General features: G+C 38.8%; 1 protein-coding gene across 1 annotated transcript in view; it reads left to right on the plus strand.

The window, feature by feature from the left end:
* USH2A (usherin) overlaps positions 1-14,563 on the plus strand; it is a 795,153-nt gene that overhangs the window by 731,840 nt on the left and 48,750 nt on the right. The window contains exon 61 of the mRNA XM_025367257.1: positions 9,851-10,078. Coding sequence (XP_025223042.1) covers positions 9,851-10,078 — 228 coding nt within the window. The remainder of the gene's footprint in view (positions 1-9,850; positions 10,079-14,563) is intronic.

A 14,563-nucleotide genomic window follows, 5' to 3' on the forward strand; every position in this document is an offset into this window, starting at 1 on the left:
GTGGAGTTTACGTTCTAGACCTTACACAGTTGTGGGAATAGCTGGGAAAGTGAAGATTTGGGGAGGAGAGTAAGAAGATGAGTAAGGGAGTTGCCACCCTACCCATTCAAGAAGCCAAGGATGACTAGCCACTTTAGTGTTCCTGCCACAGATGCCTATGGAGAGGTCTATGGAAAGCAACTCCCCTGTGTAGCTACTATCTCTGTGGGGCCAGCACCAAATGTCAGGTAGACCTGGGCCACTGTTGGTTAAAGAGTCAGCAGCTGGAAAGAAGAGTCAGATTGGAGCAGAGGAGAATGAGGGCAATCTGGAACCCACTTGCACCTCTGCGTCTATTCATCTTCATATCTAACTTCAACCATGTTCGAAGAGTAATGGCCACTGATTTACTTTCATTCTATAAATTGTACATAAATTTATCTTTAATCTAGAACCAGATAGAGAAGATATATTACTTACTGCTATATATAACAAAGTACTACAAACTTAGTAGCTTAAAAACAATTTCTACTTGTTATCTCACAGTTCCCCTTTGTCAAGAGTCCACGCCTTTTGTTCAAGGTCTCATGAGGCTACAATTAGGGTGTCCGTTGGGCTGTGTTCTCATCTGGAGGTTTGAATGGAGAAACATTTACTTCCAAGCACATTCAAGTTGTTAGCAGAGTTCATTTCCCTTGTGTGGGAATGGGAGGGAGGCCCTGGCTTCCTGTTGGCTGTTGGCTCTCATGTCCTAGAGACCACCCAGGTCCCCTTCACAGGGGTCCTTCACAGGTCCTCTCATAGCATGGTAGCTTACTTCTTAAAGACCAGCTGGAGGATTTCACTTTCAGTCTGCTTAGATGGTGTCTGCCATATTTATGCCAGTGACATCCCAGAGCTTTGCCATTTTCTGTTAGTTAGCAACAAGGCATAGGCCTTGACTGCACTCAGTGGGAGGGAGAATCACCCAAGGGCCTGATTCATTGCAGGGGTTGCCTTAGGGCATGTCTCCCACAGAAGGAATTCTGAGATATGGATTTTCACCTTAACCAATTTGACATAATACAAACTTCAAAAAAGGGAAAATCAAGAGATCATATGGAGACTTGTTAAGTTTGAGATGTATTAGACATCCAAATGAAGAGGTTAATAAGGCAATTGGATATAAGACTAGATTTTGGGAGACATGTCCAAGGACCCTCAAATGTGTATTCCTAATTCAGTCTCTTCTCGAAACTATAGATTCATTGGTCTGTCAACTTGATATCTTGAACTTAACAAGGCCAAAATTTTTCCTTCCCTCTCCAAATCTGTTAGTGCTCAGACTTCTACATCTCATTAAATGGTACCATCACCTACCCTTTCTCTCAAGAAAAAAAACCCGAGAATCGTCCTTCATTCCTCTTTCCCTTGCCTTCTACATTCAATCCATCATAATTCTATTGGCTCTACTTTCAAAATATAAATCCATCCCCTTAATTCTATGTCTACCATTACCACCCTAGTCCAAGCCACTATTACCCCTTCCTGGCCTTCAGCAAAAGCCTTTGAATGTCTCCCCTCCCTCTCTTGACCTTTGAACTGCATTGTGTTCCTCCCAAAATGCGTACATTGGAGCCCTAACCCCCAGGGTGACTGTATTTGGAGATAGGGCCTTTAGGAAGGTAATTAAGCTTAAGTGAGGTCATAAAGGTGGGACCTTCATCCTATAGGGTCAATGTTCTTATAAGAAGAAGAAACATCAGCGATATCTCTCTGCATGCACACAAACATGACATGGGAACACATCCAGAAGACAATTGTCTATAAGCCAGAAGAGAGGCCTCACCAGAAGCCAACCGTGAAGGCACTTTGATCTTAGACTTCTAACCTCAAGAATTGCAAGAAAATGAACTTCTGTGTTTAAGGCAACTCAGTCTGTGGTTCTTTGCTATATAGCAGCCCAAGTAGACAAATGCAATGGCCTCCATATATTCTTCACACATCAGTCAGAATGATTTATTTAAAACCTAAATTGTGTCACACCCTTGCTTATGGGCCTTCGATAGTTTTCCACTGAAATGGGAATCAGACTTGAACTCTTTACCTTGGCCTCCAGGATTTATACCATCTAGCTCCTGCTCATCTCTTTGACCTTCTCCTGGGCCATTCTCCTCTCCCCCACCTGGCTTGGTCACACTAGCTCCTTTCTGTCAACAAAAACACCAAGTCTGTTCCCATCTTAGAGTTTCTCTTCTGCTCTTGCTCTTGCCCAAAAATTTCTCCCCTGATACTTCACACAGCTGGTGTTTTTCTGCTCTCTTGCCTAAATGTAACTTCCTCAAGGATCTTTCTTACCTGCCCTTGTTAAATCAAGAATTTCATTCACTCTTCCCCACCACCTAAGCCCAAACACTAATTAGTGCACCACTCTACCTATTCCCTTCATAATTTACCACAATCTCCAATTCTCTCTCTCTGTCTTGATATCTCTCTCTCTCTCTCTCTGTTTATGTATTGCCCATTTGTCCTCCTTTATAATGTAAAACTCAGGAAGGTAATGACTTTGCCTCCCTTGCTTTCTATTGTATCCTCAGAGATTAGGAGCATGCCTAGTATATAAGAAGTTCTCAATACATGTGTGTTTAATCAAGACTTAAATAAATATAAAGCTATGGCCCAAATGAAAATTTTTATATGAGTTTTAGTACAGTTTTGCTACTATTTCCATAGAATAGCTTATCAGAGTGAAATTGCTGGGTCACAGTGTATGCACATTTTTAATTTTGATAGATCAGAAGTACTGCTTTTTAATATTTAGTGTGACTGATTTGCCACTTTAAAATTTAATTATCACAAATTTAATTTTTTTCCTCTTCTCCTTTGAAAAATGAAGCATTTTAAAACCATTTTCCCCCCAATGTTTTTATAACTGAAGCATCATTGTTCATTTTGCAATAACTCTAGTTTTTGCTTTATAGTTTAAATTGATACAGCCAATTTGTCTATAAAGAAAATATCTGTGAATTGAGTCTTCTTTTTGAGTTGACCCCTCTGTTACAAAATGAATGATGTATTCTAAAGAGAGAGAGAGAAAAAAAAATCCTTCTCCCTTTTCACATATCATTCTTCTTTTCTGAGTGTAGAGAGTCGTTGGAGTAAAAGCATTAAAGTGATCCCAGTGTTAATACGTGAATCCTCCAAGCTGAACATTTTAAGTTTGAAATTTACAATTGTTATAACAATTGGCCCCTGCCTAATCCATTAGGTGACAGCATTAGCTAGTAGCTAGAACCCAGAGCTAGGAATGCTTTAACACTTATGAGTACATTTGAATTGGCCTCATTGTTACCCAGTTGTCAATAGTATCCTTAACATTTCCAGCTGCCTCATCACTGTTTGACATGTACAAGGGGCTGGGACAAGGGTGTAGAGGGTTCCACTCAAACATGTCCCCAATATCAAGAGAAAACACACTTTAGGAACGCGTGGTTCTGATAGTGGGTCAGGACAGAAAACAGGAAAATTGGTTTTAACGCCATTCAGTTGTTATGCTCCCTGCCTCAATTGAAATCAAAAGAAAAATCCTTCTGTCTAAAGGATAATTACAAATTTTGAAATAGAGCTAACATTCCACAAAGAAAATTTTAAATCTTTTTTCTAAGAAAATACTTTCCTATTACCTTGTGCAAATGGCAATCTATACTTATTGGCTGAATAATAATTAAGTGAGTTAATTAATTAATTCCTGGCAGATTTATTATTTCATTAGTCACTGACCATGATCTTATACCACGATAGGGTGAAATTTAAAAGTTCTTCCATTATTCCTTCAAATTGCATTGTAGAGCTCTTCACACATAATTAGTTCTTCAATGTTTTGCCTAATGTTACTTATTGTTTCCTAACAAATGTGTTTCAGAAACTTTAGGGTGACATTCACAGCCCTCTTCAGTCTTATCACAATCCCCTTTACAGCCACAATCCCCACTATTCCCCTGCAACCATTACACTTCTCCTATGTTGAACTGCCACCCAAGTATCTCCAGAACTTTCTTCTGTTCCTTCTTCTAATTCTTCATCTATTTTCATCTACTCAAACTCTACATCTTTCCTGGTCTGTATCAAGTGCCACATCTCAATTAAGTCTTCCCCAAGTCCTCACCCCCTTTCTTCTGCATTACAAGTATCTCCTTAGTATTTCTCTGGCACTCATTATAGCACTGCCACACTGAATTGTGTGTATGTATATACATTATTGATTTGCTCTATTAGATTATAAGTTCCTCAGAGTCAAGAGTCTGTGTTACCCATCTTATATCTTCCATTGCAATTTTATAGAGTCTTTTGCATAAAAGATGCTCAAAAATGTTTTAAAGAAGTAAACCAGCTGCTGAGAAACAATGCTAAATGTTTGCACTGAGCATTTTGGCAGCTGCGTCATCCCACTTGGTGATGCCGCCTTACACATACACACTAAAACAACAGGCCTGAACACTAAACAATAGGCCATCGTCCTAAACGGTATTTTGTTCTACCTTTCTTGTATTGTGAGTTGATCTTTGATTCCAGAGCAACTCTGCATATATGTGAGTGCTGTCAAAATAAATGCCTTTTTTGTCTCACAACCTTAGATATATTTAGGTGAAGATGGCACTGGTAAAGGAAATGTGCAGGTAAAATTCATGAAAATGTTCTGATGATGTTGGAAGTTCTGACAATGTTGGAAGTCTCATGCCTAGTGAACCATGGATAAGTATTCAAGTTTGATATTTGCCTAATGCTTGGTTTAAAAAAAAAAAAAAGTAATTTCTGTATCAAGACTGATTTGATGGCCAGGGGCTGTGACTCATGCCTGGACTTTGGGAGGCCATCGACTTTGGGAGGCCCCAGGACTTTGGGAGGCCATGGTGGGTGGATCACTGAAATCCAAAGTTCAAGACTAGTCTGGCTAAGATGGCGAAACCCCATCTCTACTAAAACAAAAATTAGCTGGGCATGGTGGCAGGCACCTGTCATCCCAGCTACTTGGGAGACTGAAGCATGAGAATCGCTTGAACCCAGGAGGTGGAGGTTGCAGTGAGCTGAAATTGCGCCATTGTATTCCTTGCATTCCAGCCTGGGCTACAAGAGTGAAACTTCATCTCAAAAAAAAAAAAAAAAAAGAAAAGAAAAGAAACTGATTTGAATTTTGCAAAATAGTATTAGATATAAATATGTTGATCAACTTTTGGGGAACTTAAAGGTTAACTTTATAAATGGAGAGGAAAAATAGTCCTGCAGAATCCACGCCTCAAATTATCTGGCTTTCAGAAATCTAGAAAAATATTGCGTGTTGATTTGTCAGCATTACAACACATAAAAGTCATCCAATTGCCTGGATATACTCTATCCAAAGTCATGACTTTTAGATAACAGTTAATGGGAGCTTGAACTGCTTCTCACATTTTACTTGTAATCTAAATCAGAAACTCTAGGTCTCAGGTACAATCATTCCTTATCATTAAGACAGGTAAAATACAATTTATGATAAAGGATCTGGGCAGTTCAACTTAAGAATACAAAGGTTAATATACTTAAATCTAGATTCCTCTGAAGTTCTCTTTGTGCAAAAAGGTGAATTTTTGATGTGACTTATTCTCTGGTTCTTGGTATTCATGATAACTAAGGAGGCAAGGGAACCCCATGACTTGGTTGGGATGCAGAAGCCAAAACTCATCCATTTCAGGATAAGGAGCCCAGGATAAGGAGAATCATAAATGAAAGACAAAGGCAGAAGAAATCCTACTGGCTTAGAATGAAGTTGATGGTGACCAGGAAGATTAACCCTTTCCAAAATATAATGTGCACACATAATACTCTGTTGATGAACACACAGTGCCTATACATCATTGTTTTGGTTCATTAGTGGGAGCAGGGTAAAAAGATTCCTAAGGGCTACGGTAAGGGAGCTTAGTGAAAATGCACCACAAAGACCAGAGGGAAAGCTCTGGAAATTGCTGGATCATCAGATCAATAGACTCAAAGATGACTAAGTTGGGAAGCTTTATGCAGTTTAAACATTTGTGCAGGGAGTATCCCCTCACAGTCTTTTATTGACAGCTACAGATCAATGGTAATTTTTGATCATTTTCAACCTACATAAACCTATTGACCCCATGGCCACCTTTGGGGCACTTCAAGTCGTCAAAAATAATCAGAGGAGATGGTGTAAAATTGTCAGATGGCTGAAGACTCCAAGTAGTTTCTTATGTCCCCAGGAGCTGAGTCGAGAGGTTAAAATATAGTTCAAATTGCCAGCAGAACATCAACTGACAGAGTGTTCCAGAGAGTCTTGTCTATATGTCTCATAAAATGAGGCACTGATTTGTATCCAAACTCTGACCTTCATGCATATAAAGTTAAAGAAGAAAAAAAGAGGCTGAATTCCATTGAAGACATTAGATTGCAAAGAATGGATTATTCCTAGTAAAATTGTTGTGTCATCTTCTTCATCTGCTGCCTAACAAAAGTAGTTGATGAGTTTGTAGAATTATGTACAATATGGATATGGACATAGAATGAACAAAGACAAAATGGAAGCAAGTGCAAGGTGGCAGGCCAGACGTCAGGGACAACAAAAAAATGTAGCTCAAATAAATCATTAGGAAGAGTGAAAGGAAGGAAGGAGCAAAATAATGGCAATGAAGGGGAAGAAGTAAGAGTATTGAATTAAGATAATCTCTATAGAGGAAAAGGAATGAAAGAAGATGGAAAGGGTGAATAAGAGGAAAGAGAAAGGAAGGAACGGAAGAAAGGTGAAGCAAAGGAGTGAAAAGGAGGAAAATCGTCTTTAGTGATGACATTTCCTAGTCAGTGAGACAGAATGCTACATCTCCAAAGGAAGGAACTGAATCCAAAACATCTAAGATCCACAGTGCTCAAGCAAATATCCTGAATTTAAGAACAATAACAACCAACTGAGTACGTAAATGAGAGCCAACCCAATCCACAGAGTGAACTGCATCCAAATTTTGCAGCAGGATTCTAAATTGTGAACTTTGATGTTGGAAATTCATTCAGGAGAGAATAATATAAATTATTTCCTAAAATGTCAAAGAATAAATTGGCAAGGATTGTCTTGCCATTTTTATGTTTTCTTCATTTTTAATATAGCTTTTACTAAACATTGACAAAAACTATGTCTATTATTTAGATCTATTTAAATAGTCTATATTTGTTATGTGTGTGTGTGTATATATGTGTGTATATATATGTGTGTACTATATATATTTTATATATATATATATAACTCTTCAGGAATAACAAATTAGCCAGATGCAATGGCTCACACCTGTAATCCCAGCATTTTTGGGCAACCAAGGCAGAAGGATGACTTGAGCTCGAAAGTTGGAGACCAACCTGGGCAACATAGTAATACCCAATCCCTATGAAAAGAAAAGAAAAGAAAATAGGGAGGGAGGGAGGGAGGGAGAGAGAGAGAGAGAAAGAAAGAAAGAAGAAAGAAAGAAAAAGAAAGGAAGGAAGGAAGGAAGGAAGGAAGGAAGGAAGGAAGGAAGGAAGGAAGGAAGGAAGGAGGGAGGGAAGGAAAGGAAGGTAGGGAAGATTTATTTTAATTAGCCACATGGTGATACATGCCTGTAGTCACAGCTACTTCAGAAGCTGAGGCAGGAGAATCATTTGAACCCAGGAGTTCAAGGCTGCATCGAGCCGTGATCATGCCACTACACTCCAGCCTAGGCAAAAGAGCCAAAATAAAACCAATAATAATAATAAATTAAATAAATAAATAAATAAATAATGTAAAAGGAGAACTTGTCCTCAGTATAATTTCATGATACAGAAATTCTTTTTTACATCTCAACAGGTGGTTCTTTCTGTCTTTTTTTATAAGATACATATAGACCAGGTTAAGCAAAATAACTGTCGTAATGACCCTTTGTAGGAGTATACCCCTAAACTTTTTCCGTGCCAGGCATGCATGAACTTCAAATTGCAACCTACGGGCCATATTTCTATATTAGATGGTGGAGGTTTTGAAGCTAGGGCATTTTGCATTACTTCTGTTTTCAAGGATCTGAGCCATAAATGTTTATTAAAAGATTATATAATGAAATCAGAAATCAGTTTTGTTATTTTTTTAATGGTTGCCTGGAGTGTGTTGGATGACTGAATGCCAGTTGTTAATCATTAAGTACTCATGTTACCAAAAGTGTTTGATAGTATTGCCATCTAGGGGCTGAATGGAATTCTCAGCTCTGAAATAAACTGTAATTGAGCAGGTGCAGCTATTGACAATATACATATGTTTTTGCTTTATAGCCCACATGCTTTTCATGTTTCTTATGACAAAAGCTTATGAAAAAATGTCCCCCAGCAGCCCACCTTTTTTATATATAATCTGTTAGAGGTGATTACTATTTGCTTTGGAGCGTATGCTTTTTTGGCGTCTATTACTGAATATTCTGAACAAAGAATTATTCTTTTTTGCATTATTAATCTTGTCCATGTTTGCCTTATTTCCACAGAAAAGGAATCATTTATCAGAAAAGATGTTTGTAATCGGGACTTGTAGCATCTTCAGATTTAATATTCATTATGGTCACTCTAGTTCTGTGCTATATTTATCTAAAAGGCCAATCCAATGTTGTGGAGAAATAACTTTTTAAATATTTATGATCTAACTTTTAATATTTTAAAAAAGAGAAATTAGTATTTCTGTAAAATTTGTTTCAGAGTCTGGTTGCTCAGCAAATGTTTAAATATTAAAAGATTTCAAGAGGTTAGCATGTAATATCATAATGGGACTTATTGAAATAGGAAAATTGACTTTACAAGTTTTTGATATGTGAGGGAAATTGTATTTTCTCTGCCTATGTTTAACACATAACAAGAAATAACACAGTTAAAATGTATAGCCAATAATGTCAGAAAACAGCACCAAAACCTATTTCTACATTGTTTTGTTTTTGTCTAACCGCTTTGTTTGGAAAACAATTCTGTTTTATTTTGTTATCTTGTTTTAGATTTTATCCAAAATGATATTTGGATTTCCCCAAATTAAGGATGATTTTCTTACATATAATTTTTTCTGATGTTCTTGGGTACCTACTTTCAGAAATAACTTTCACTACTCCACCTTATATTCATCCTCCTCCTTGTTCAAAGACCAAATTCTCCAAGCCTAGCTAACAATTACTTTGGTAGGTTTCATAGTTTTACTTATGGTGCTTTTAACAAATGAAAATATTTTTATATCTATAATAATAATAGACTTCTCTAAGGGTGTTTGTACATGTATAGTTGAATTGGCTTGTTATTTTTTTCTTGTGTTTATTTGTTTTATTGAATTCATAAGGTATACATACATGCCAAGAGAATGAGAGAGGGAGACTGGGAAGATGGAGAGTCTTGTGCACAAGCAGATAGTTTGGGGATTTGGAAATTAGGGGTGTTCAGATTAGCTCTCCAAACCCTTAATATTAACCTGGCAGGCAATTATCCCAGTCTCTGACATGCAACTTGGTACCACTGATTTCCATTTTGAGGTGGATGCAGCACTGATCTGAAGCATCATGGTTTTTTCTTTTTTTTTTTTAATGTTTATATATCACATGCTTTGGGTTGCAAGCACTGAAAAATCAAGGATCCTATCTGATCCACTTTCTGAGTGTCTGAAATCATACAACATTGGGTAATATATTCAAGGTGTCAACAAAAACAAGAAAAAATGCATCATTTTCTTAATGATAATTCAAAACTCTGCCATAGTGTTTGTGCTGCTGTTGCCTGTGTGCTTTGGCCATGAGGTTCAGAGAATGACTTTCCAGCAGTATTGTCAGTTTCAAAAAACAAAAAACAAAAACAACTTACCTTGTTAACTTTCTTACAGGGAACAAGCCATCAAGCCCACCTGTTCGGATTAGAACCATTCACAACATATCTCATTGGTGTTGTGGCTGCAAACCATGCAGGAGAAATTTTAAGCCCCTGGACTCTGATTCAAACCTTAGAATCTTCCCCAAGTGGACTGAGAAACTTTATAGTAGAACAGAAAGAGAATGGCCGGGCATTGCTACTACAGTGGTCAGAGCCTATGAGAACCAATGGTGTGATTAAGGTAATGTCTACCCTGCGTAAGAAATTATGTTTGGTGTTCTCCAGGTAAATAGATGAGCCCTGACATGCCATCAGGTCACTGTGGGGAAACTCCCTTTGCAGCCTGTTTAATTCCTCTTGATAGCTCCTCCAGGCACTTAATCATAGATCAGAGAAAACTAGCTCAGATGTATGATGCTTCCTGTGAACCCAACACTGGGCTAAATGCTCTCCATGGATTATCTCATTTAATCCTCACATCAACCCTGCTAGGTGGGTACCACTAAACCTCATGAGGCATATGCAGGCTAAATAACAACCCAAGCCTACACTGTGAGTAATTGAGTTGGGATTTGAAGCCAGGAACTCACATCAGAACTGAACTCTAAATGACTATGTTCTTACGGCCTCCTGAATTATCCTATCCAGTTATTTGCTTAAGACTTGCCTAATTTATGCTTCAAACAGAGCTCACCAAGCAAGCCATAGGTGTCTGCTAACTTTCCAACTTCTGTATGTAGCCATGAGAAGCAGTGTTATAAATGTCATATACATATCTCAAGCTCCGTCAGCCCGTGAGTGCAGGGGAGACTGTATTTTCATGAATAGCCTGCATTTTGATTATTTGAACCTTCCGTCACACAAAAGCCAGCCCTTATCTACCTCTCTGATGTTCCTTCCCAAGGATGGTGGCAGATATACCTGTTAGTTCATGCTACTGCCTTTACCTCCAGTCTCTCCTGGCCCTGGTCCATTTCTTAGGCCCTCATAAACTACCTTCTGCAGGCTGGGACTGCAGAGCCCCCCAGCCTGCAGTTGCTATAGATACACCACCCTTTTGTTCGCCACTCCTTCTCCAAGAGGCAAAGACTCCCACATTAATTCCACATCACAGGGTTGAGACTAAGCTGTTACTTTTAATAAAGCCTCCCTGAAAACCATAAGAGAGGGATGACAGCAGGAAATTACGTGCAGCAATAACTAAGAACTGTAACTAGAGCTCACAGGCCCAGGTCCATCCTGTGGGCCTCTCTGTGGGCTGCCTCTCTGCCTAGCTTCAAGGCCTGCTGCAAGTAGCAGTAGCAAGCTGCTTCCCACCAGCCTGCCTACATGTGGACAGAAGCCAGACTTCTCCCCTCTGGGGCAAGAGGCTTGAGCCTTAGGATTCATGACCTTAAAATCCAAATCACGGCCCCAAGGCACCCATCAGAAAAGAAAGCTCCTTCCCTCAAAGCACTTCTCCTTGTGGGTATTTGGAGCCACTACAGCATCTGCTTCTTCCTGGCATGATTGACAATAAGAATATTGACTCCTTGGACCTTTATTTACTTTTCACCAAATATTAAGCAAATATTTGGTGAAATACTTCTACCAAGTGCCATATACTTATTCAAGAGTGAACCAGACAGTCAAGTTCCCTGATGTTACAGACCGTGTGTGAGTGCACGTGCATGTGTGTGTGTTTGTGTGTGAATAAATGTGGCAGAGTATATGAATGGTGGGGATACAGAAAAGCAAACAATAAGCTAGTAAATAAATAAGCAAGGGAATTACAGAGAGCAATGAATGCTATAAAGAAAATTAAATAGAATAATGTAATTAGGCCTGCTCAGACTATTTTAGAATGGAATATCATTTGAATCAAGTTGACATTTGAGCTGAGTCCTGAATGACAAGACAGAGTTAGTCATGTGAAGATATGGGGGCAAAATGTTCCAGACTAAATGAACAGCAAATGCAAGGCCTGAAGCCAGGAATGAACTTGGTGTATTCAAGGAAAGAGAAGAAAGCTAGTGTGTATGAAGTATTTGGGGGAAAGAAAGATGGCACTAGAAGAGTTTGGAGGGACTGGTAGGAGATAAATTGTACCCAACCTTGTAGACTGTGGTAAAGAGTTTAGAATTTGTTCCAAGTGCAATGAAAAATTACTGAATGCTTTAAGCAAAGGAATAACATGATCAAATTTGTTTTTAAAAATCACTCTGGCTACCCTGTGGAAAATGGACTATACAAGGACCAATGGAGTTTGAGAACTATTGAAGATTTCAAGGTAGAATTGAAGGTGGCTCAAATTAGAGTAGCAGTTGTGAAGTCATGCACTATAGGTGAATTGAAGATAAATACAGAAGATAGAGATGACAAAACGTGTTAATGAGCTGAATGACAGACGTGAAGGAAAGAGAGTGCTTTAGGATGACTTTTGGGTTTAGGCTTTGGGCTATTGATGAGGAAGCGGAGACAGGAAGACGAACAAGTTTGAAGGGGCAAGCAGATAGTGTGAAGTACAAGTCTAAAACTGCTGAGAGAGTTATTTGCTGGGATAAATATTCAGAATCCATTAGCAAGTGGATGTCCTTTAAACCCATGGTGCCAGAGGAGGTCAGCTATGGAGAGAATGTAACTCAACCTGTTGTGAGTCTGGGATCAAGGCCTGAGGCATAAATATGGAGGTCAAGAGGAGGAAAGAGAGCCAGCAAAGACTGGTAAGAGGGAATTAGGCTAGAAGGAAAAGTACATGAGTGGAGTGTCCGAAAAGAGAAGAGAAAATATGCCAAAATGCTGCTGAGAGCACAAGCAAAGTGAGGGCAGAGAAGCCACCCTGAATATAGGAATGAGGAGGTCACTGTGATCTTGACAAAGATAGTAAGCAGTAGAATGGGAAACCTGATTGCCATGGCTGGTTGAGGAGAGAATGGTAAGGGAGGAAATTAGGACAACTCATTAAAGCCATTTAGATGAAAAGAAAAGCAGAGAAATGGAGCAATAGATGGAGACTGTGGGATGGGGACGTTTTATGTAAAATCATTGAAAAATACTAGAGTACATTTAAACAGAATGGAAATAACCAGTAGAGGGAGATAAACTGGTGACGTAGGAGATAATGAGAATAACGGCAGTAGTGAAGTCATGGGGAGGGAGGAAGGGATGGGATACAGTGCTCAGGTGGCCTTTAATAAGGACAGAGATATTTCATTCACAGCAAAAGAAGGAAAGGCAAATCACGTAAGTCTAGATTCACATGGATGCAACGGTCAGAATATATAACATGGAAGCATTCTTCTCTAACTGCTTCTATTTTCAGTGAACTATGTGGTTATGTCAACAATCAATCAACGGTGAGGGAAGGAGGAGGGTGTTGGCAGTTAGGGGAAAGGAGGAAATATGAAATAATCACCTGGGAAAATGGCAGAGCAAAAGCATGAGGGAATAAAATAGGATTACAAATTGGTAATCACCTATTTAAAATGTATGGTTAAAAGTTTAACGTGAGACTGGTAAAAATGTTTGGGTGTTTTTCTACAAACCCATTTCAGAACTTGAGCATAGAGGGAAAGCTAAATTTTACACTAGGTAGAGATTTACCAGGTGAATATCAGGGGCAGCAAGGGGTGCTAGGGAGTCACAGAGGCTGCAAGCTAGTTATGGAACCTACGCTCCCTTCAGAAGCTATGGCAGTCCCCTTCCCTCATGGGGGTGGTCTTGCCCGGGGTCCCCAACCAGAAAATCACACCAACATACAACATTCCAACATAAAGAGATTTCCAAACATCTAGGCTATATAATCTTAGAGAAAAAAATGGAGTATATTAACAATTTAGTCTAAATCAAGCTTGCACAAGAACCACTCCTGGGAATGTTTCAAGGGTGTGCCTTCCAAGGGCTGTAGAATGTGTTCTGTCCCCTCTTGAGAGTCACCATGATAGGGAGTCATCGCTCGGAAGGTGTCATCTCTCTCAGGCTTGTTGGAGCAGGAAAAGGTTGGAAAATCACTGTTCAAAAACACCTGCATTCAGATTAACTTACCTCCCATCTTTCAAAAAAACAATGAATAATACAGGGATGAAAACTTGCTCTACATTTGTACAGCATAATAAGCACTCAGATGTTTTTTCCAGAACAAAAGAATACTTTGCCCCCAAAGAAGCAATCAATTCTGCCATGGCCTGCAAGAGAAAACAGGGTGTTTTTTTCCATCTCCTAGTCATAAAGATCTATATATATGTATATATGTACAGACACATATATGTATGGATATTTGTACTTATGTATAATATATAGGTGTCTGTGTGCCTACACACACACACACACACACACACACACACACACACACTCTTTCTCTCTCTCTTTCAGCCCTCGCACTCTGTAACAACAAATGATTAAGCATTGTAATTCTATTTCCCAGCAAATGCCATGGAAGGTAGACCCTACTTACTCTAGTCAGTGTGAGATCAGAAGCAGTTCATATCTATAAAACAGGAGATTTGAACACTATTCTCTACTTTAAAAAAAAATGCAAGTAGGAGAAACCTCGTGAGTATCATTTAAGTCAAAGAATCGGGTTCAATAGCCCTTAGTTTTGAAATAAATGCTTACATGTTGCCCAAACTGAGAAAAAAAAGGCAAAGAAAAACATTGTTTGTCTCTCTGTGGGCCTTATATTAACTGAAAAAAAATCACACTTTCCCAACTAATATCAGAACTCTTCTTCTAAATTAGGGCCATCAAA

Source organism: Theropithecus gelada, chromosome 1, assembly GCF_003255815.1.
Source record: "Theropithecus gelada isolate Dixy chromosome 1, Tgel_1.0, whole genome shotgun sequence".
Classification (NCBI taxonomy): Eukaryota; Metazoa; Chordata; class Mammalia; order Primates; family Cercopithecidae; genus Theropithecus; species Theropithecus gelada.